At 41.8% G+C, this 6,820-nt stretch overlaps 1 protein-coding gene across 1 annotated transcript; it reads right to left on the bottom strand.

Annotated features, from left to right (window-relative positions):
- Window positions 1-5,517: 5,517 nt before the first annotated feature.
- LOC135534648 (gamma-crystallin S-1-like) lies at window positions 5,518-6,497 on the bottom strand. The gene is made up of 3 exons (XM_064961572.1): window positions 6,477-6,497; window positions 6,138-6,380; window positions 5,518-5,790 (listed from the first exon to the last, which is right to left on the bottom strand). The coding sequence occupies exons 1-3, from the start codon at window positions 6,495-6,497 to the stop codon at window positions 5,518-5,520; spliced, it is 537 nt and encodes a 178-aa protein (XP_064817644.1).
- Window positions 6,498-6,820: the final 323 nt, after the last annotated feature.

Here is a 6,820-nt window from a genome sequence, read left to right as displayed (position 1 = left end):
TCTACAGTGTGTTATATGGTACCATCTACAGTGTGCTATATGGTACCATCTACAGTGTGTTATATGGTACCATCTACAGTGTGCTATATGGTACCATCCATCTACAGTGTGTTATATGGTACCATCCATCTACAGTGTGTTATATGGTACCATCCATCTACAGTGTGTTATATGGTACCATCCATCTACAGTGTGCTATATGGTACCATCTACAGTGTGCTATATGGTACCATCTACAGTGTGTTATATGGTACCATCTACTGTGTGCTATATAGTACCATCCATCTACAGTGTGCTATATGGTACCATCCATCTACAGTGTGCTATATGGTACCATCCATCTACATTGTGCTATATGGTACCATCCATCTACAGAGTGTTATATGGTACCATCCATCTACAGTGTGTTATATGGTACCATCTACAGTGTGCTATATGGTACCATCTACAGTGTGCTATATGGTATCATCCATCTACAGTGTGTTATATGGTACCATCTACAGTGTGTTATATGGTACCATCCATCTACAGTGTATATGGTACCATCCATCTCTACAGTGTGCTATATGGTACCATCCATCTACAGTGTGTTATATGGTACCATCCATCTACAGTGTGTTATATGGTACCATCCATCTACAGTGTGTTATATGGTACCATCCATCTACAGTGTGTTATATGGTACCATCCATCTACAGTGTGTTATATGGTACCATCCATCTACAGTGTGTTATATGGTACCATCCATCTACAGTGTGTTATATGGTACCATCTACAGTGTGCTATATGGTACCATCTACAGTGTGCTATATGGTACCATCTACAGTGTGCTATATGGTACCATCTACAGTGTGTTATATGGTACCATCTACAGTGTGCTATATGGTACCATCTACAGTGTGCTATATGGTACCATCCATCTACAGTGTGTTATATGGTACCATCCATCTACAGTGTGTTATATGGTACCATCCATCTACAGTGTGTTATATGGTACCATCCATCTACAGTGTGTTATATGGTACCATCCATCTATAGGTACCATCTACAGTGTTATATGGTACCATCCATCTACAGTGTGCTATATGGTACCATCCATCTACAGTGTGTTATATGGTACCATCCATCTACAGTGTGTTATATGGTACCATCCATCTACAGTGTGTTATATGGTACCATCCATCTACAGTGTGTTATATGGTACCATCCATCTACAGTGTGTTATATGGTACCATCTACAGTGTGCTATATGGTACCATCTACAGTGTGTTATATGGTACCATCTACAGTGTGCTATATGGTACCATCTACAGTGTGCTATATGGTACCATCCATCTACAGTGTGTTATATGGTACCATCCATCTACAGTGTGTTATATGGTACCATCCATCTACAGTGTGTTATATGGTACCATCCATCTACAGTGTGTTATATGGTACCATCCATCTACAGTGTGCTATATGGTACCATCTACAGTACATCTACAGTGTGTTATATGGTACCATCCATCTACAGTGTGTTATATGGTACCATCCATCTACAGTGTGTTATATGGTACCATCCATCTACAGTGTGTTATATGGTACCATCCATCTACAGTGTGTTATATGGTACCATCCATCTACAGTGTGTTATATGGTACCATCCATCTACAGTGTGTTATATGGTACCATCCATCTACAGTGTGTTATATGGTACCATCCATCTACAGTGTGCTATATGGTACCATCCATCTACAGTGTGCTATATGGTACCATCCATCTACAGTGTGTTATATGGTACCATCCATCTACAGTGTGTTATATGGTACCATCCATCTACAGTGTGTTATATGGTACCATCCATCTACAGTGTGTTATATGGTACCATCTACAGTGTGCTATATGGTACCATCTACAGTGTGCTATATGGTACCATCCATCTACAGTGTGTTATATGGTACCATCCATCTACAGTGTGTTATATGGTACCATCCATCTACAGTGTGTGTTATATGGTACCATCCATCTACAGTGTGTTATATGGTACCATCCATCTACAGTGTGCTATATGGTACCATCCATCTACAGTGTGTTATATGGTACTCCACAGTGTGTTATATGGTACCATCCATCCATCCATCAGTGTGTTATATGGTACCATCCATCTACAGTGTGTTATATGGTACCATCCATCTACAGTGTGTTATATGGTACCATCCATCTACAGTGTGTTATATGGTACCATCCATCTACAGTGTGTTATATGGTACCATCCATCTACAGTGTGTTATATGGTACCATCCATCTACAGTGTGTTATATGGTACCATCCATCTACAGTGTGTTATATGGTACCATCCATCTACAGTGTGCTATATGGTACCATCCATCTACAGTGTGCTATATGGTACCATCCATCTACAGTGTGTTGTATGGTACCATCCATCTACAGTGTGTTGTATGGTACCATCCATCTACAGTGTGTTATATGGTACCATCCATCTACAGTGTGTTATATGGTACCATCCATCTACAGTGTGTTATATGGTACCATCTACAGTGTGTTATATGGTACCATCTACAGTGTGTTATATGGTACCATCTACAGTGTGTTATATGGTACCATCTACAGTGTGCTATATGGTACCATCCATCTACAGTGTGCTATATGGTACCATCCATCTACAGTGTGTTATATGGTACCATCCATCTACAGTGTGTTATATGGTACCATCCATCTACAGTGTGTTATATGGTACCATCCATCTACAGTGTGTTATATGGTACCATCCATCTACAGTGTGCTATATGGTACCATCTACAGTGTGTTATATGGTACCATCCATCTACAGTGTGTTATATGGTACCATCCATCTACAGTGTGTTATATGGTACCATCCATCTACAGTGTGTTATATGGTACCATCCATCTACAGTGTGTTATATGGTACCATCCATCTACAGTGTGTTATATGGTACCATCCATCTACAGTGTGTTATATGGTACCATCCATCTACAGTGTGTTATATGGTACCATCCATCTACAGTGTGTTATATGGTACCATCCATCTACAGTGTGTTATATGGTACCATCCATCTACAGTGTGTTATATGGTACCATCCATCTACAGTGTGTTATATGGTACCATCCATCTACAGTGTGTTATATGGTACCATCCATCTACAGTGTGTTATATGGTAACCCATCCATCTACAGTGTGCATCCATCTACAGTGTGCTATATGGTACCATCCATCTACAGTGTGTTATATGGTACCATCCATCTACAGTGTGTTATATGGTACCATCCATCTACAGTGTGTTATATGGTACCATCCATCTACAGTGTGCTATATGGTACCATCTACAGTGTGTTATATGGTACCATATACAGTGTGCTATATGGTACCATACATCTACAGTGTGTTATATGGTACCATCCATCTACAGTGTGTTGTATGGTACCATCCATCTACAGTGTGTTATATGGTACCATCCATCTACAGTGTGTTGTATGGTACCATCCATCTACAGTGTGTTGTATGGTACCATCCATCTACAGTGTGTTGTATGGTACCATCCATCTACAGTGTGTTATATGGTACCATCCATCTACAGTGTGTTATATGGTACCATCTACAGTGTGCTATATGGTACCATCTACAGTGTGCTATATGGTACCATCTACAGTGTGTTATATGGTACCATCTACAGTGTGTTATATGGTACCATCTACAGTGTGCTATATGGTACCATCCATCTACAGTGTGCTATATGGTACCATCCATCTACAGTGTGTTATATGGTACCATCCATCTACAGTGTGTTATAGGTTACCATCCATCTACAGTGTGTTATAGGTTACCATCCATCTACAGTGTGTTATATGGTACCATCCATCTACAGTGTGTTATATGGTACCATCCATCTACAGTGTGTTATATGGTACCATCCATCTACAGTGTGTTATATGGTACCATCCATCTACAGTGTGTTATATGGTACCATCTACAGTGTGCTATATGGTACCATCTACAGTGTGCTATATGGTACCATCCATCTACAGTGTGCTATATGGTACCATCCATCTACAGTGTGTTATATGGTACCATCCATCTACAGTGTGTTATATGGTACCATCCATCTACAGTGTGTTATATGGTACCATCCATCTACAGTGTGTTATATGGTACCATCCATCTACAGTGTGCTATATGGTACCATCTACAGTGTGCTATATGGTACCATCTACAGTGTGTTATATGGTACCATCTACAGTGTGTTATATGGTACCATCTACAGTGTGTTATATGGTACCATCTACAGTGTGCTATATGGTACCATCTACAGTGTGCTATATGGTACCATCCATCTACAGTGTGTTATATGGTACCATCCATCTACAGTGTGTTATATGGTACCATCCATCTACAGTGTGTTATATGGTACCATCCATCTACAGTGTGTTATATGGTACCATCCATCTACAGTGTGTTATATGGTACCATCCATCTACAGTGTGTTATATGGTACCATCCATCTACAGTGTGTTATATGGTACCATCCATCTACAGTGTGTTATATGGTACCATCCATCTACAGTGTGTTATATGGTACCATCCATCTACAGTGTGTTATATGGTACCATCCATCTACAGTGTGTTATATGGTACCATCCATCTACAGTGTGTTATATGGTACCATCTACCTACAGTGTGTTATATGGTACCATCTACCTACAGTGTGTTATATGGTACCATCTACAGCGTGCTATATGGTACCATCTACAGCGTGTTATATGGTACCATCTACAGCGTGCTATATGGTACCATCCATCTACAGCGTGCTATATGGTACCATCCATCTACAGCGTGTTATATGGTACCATCCATCTACAGCGTGCTATATGGTACCATCCATCTACAGCGTGTTATATGGTACCATCCATCTACAGCGTGTTATATGGTACCATCCATCTACAGCGTGTTATATGGTACCATCTACAGTGTGTTATATGGTAACATCCATCTACAGTGTGTTATATGGTAACATCCATCTACAGTGTGCTATATGGTACCATCCATCTACAGTGTGCTATATGGTACCATCTACAGTGTGTTATATGGTACCATCCATCTACAGTGTGTTATATGGTACCATCTACAGTGTGCTAAATGGTACCATCTATATGGACCAGTACCATTGATGGCCCTACAGAGCCCCACATGCAAACAAGACATATCAAGAGAAAAGGAAGTAGAGAGGAAAAGAGAGGAAGTAAAAAGTCAGATGCCTTCTGATTGGCTGTTGAGCATAACAATGTCTTTATTTGATCACCCTGTTGCAGGAAATTAAAAACATGTAGTGTATTTGAGTTTTTAAAAAAGCTTCTGAAGTTTGTAATTTCCAATTGATTTTCCCTTACAAAAATTATAATCCACATAATAATGAACATTTCCTGTTGCTGCAAGATCATTTTCCTGCTGTAGCAACCTGGCTCAAATTAAGATCCTACATCTGTATGACACGGATGGTCTAAAAGTCCTGGACGCGGCGTAGGGAGCCCACGTTGGCCTGCATGCCCCCCCACTCGGCGTGGCGTCTGTACTCGCCCCTCTCCAGCAGGTGCTGGCGCCCCCTGTAGTTGGGGTGCTCGTAGAAGACCCAGGCGCCGTCCAGCACATTGGCAGAGTGCACCTCGGGGTGGAGGAAACGCTCAGACAGGTTGGGGCTGTCCTCACTGAACTCAATCATCTGACCGGCAAAGTCAGGGCGCTCATACACGCGGATCCTGTGCATGCCAGTGGTCTACAACACAGTGGAGCACAGTTCCAAACTTCATCTGAACAATATCCCTCGGGATCGATCAGCTGTGTCATTATACCTGGGTTATTAGTGTCCTCATATGGGACACCGACATCAGGTTTCAACAGATCAAAACACCACTGTGGTGTTAGAATGGAAATGGATGCACTATAATATTTACATTTGGTCGTGTGTGTGTGTGTGTGTGTGTGTGTGTGTGTGTGTGTGTGTTTGCATGCGTACACGGATGCGTGTTTGCGTGTGTGCATGCATGTCTGTGTAGATCCCTGAATGAGTAATCAACATGTACCACTACCACGCACAAATCATCTCACAGTGGCTTGACTTACATGTCTGATAATCCGGCAGGACCTGATAGTGTCGTTGTAGCCCATCCAGCGCTGGTAGTCGGGGTACTCTCCCCTGGTCAGGATGTACTGAGAGCCCATGTAGTTGGGCCTCTCATAGACCACCCAGGCACCACTCTCCACCCTGATGGAGTTGCAGTGGCTGAAATGAGAGCTCAGTTCGGGGCAGTCGCTGCTGCACTCATAGTGGAGGCCCTGGAAGTTCCGCTCCTCGTAGAAGAAGATCTGCACAAAGGATTGTTGTCTTTTTAAAAACTGTTACTTTAAAAAAAAGAGGAAGGTGCACACACACACACACACACACACAGCCACCTACAGTACCTTCCCCTGCATGCGGTCCATGTTTGGATTATTCTTTTTAATACTACTCTACACACAATCAAAAATATCCCTCTAGACATATACGGTAATGTAAGGACACTGCCCTGGGGGAGTTTTATAGAGGTATGACATGGAAATGCATGGCCGGTGAAATCATTGTCATTCAAATGCGCACCACTATTAACTAGGGCACAACAGCTGATGCTGTGTTTGTTTTAAAACACCACGGCTTCATGCCAAGTTTAATGATCTGTTGTGTCGACGCTGACCTTTTGATCCCACGGCGCCTGATTCCAGAACCTTTTAATTTATCCAATCAAATTGATGCCAGCGGTGAGCAGCAG

The sequence above is a fragment of the Oncorhynchus masou genome, unplaced genomic scaffold, assembly GCF_036934945.1.
Source record: "Oncorhynchus masou masou isolate Uvic2021 unplaced genomic scaffold, UVic_Omas_1.1 unplaced_scaffold_3741, whole genome shotgun sequence".
NCBI lineage: Eukaryota > Metazoa > Chordata > Actinopteri > Salmoniformes > Salmonidae > Oncorhynchus > Oncorhynchus masou.
Note: the sequence above shows the minus strand (reverse complement) of the source record. Positions and strands in the feature narration are given on the sequence as shown.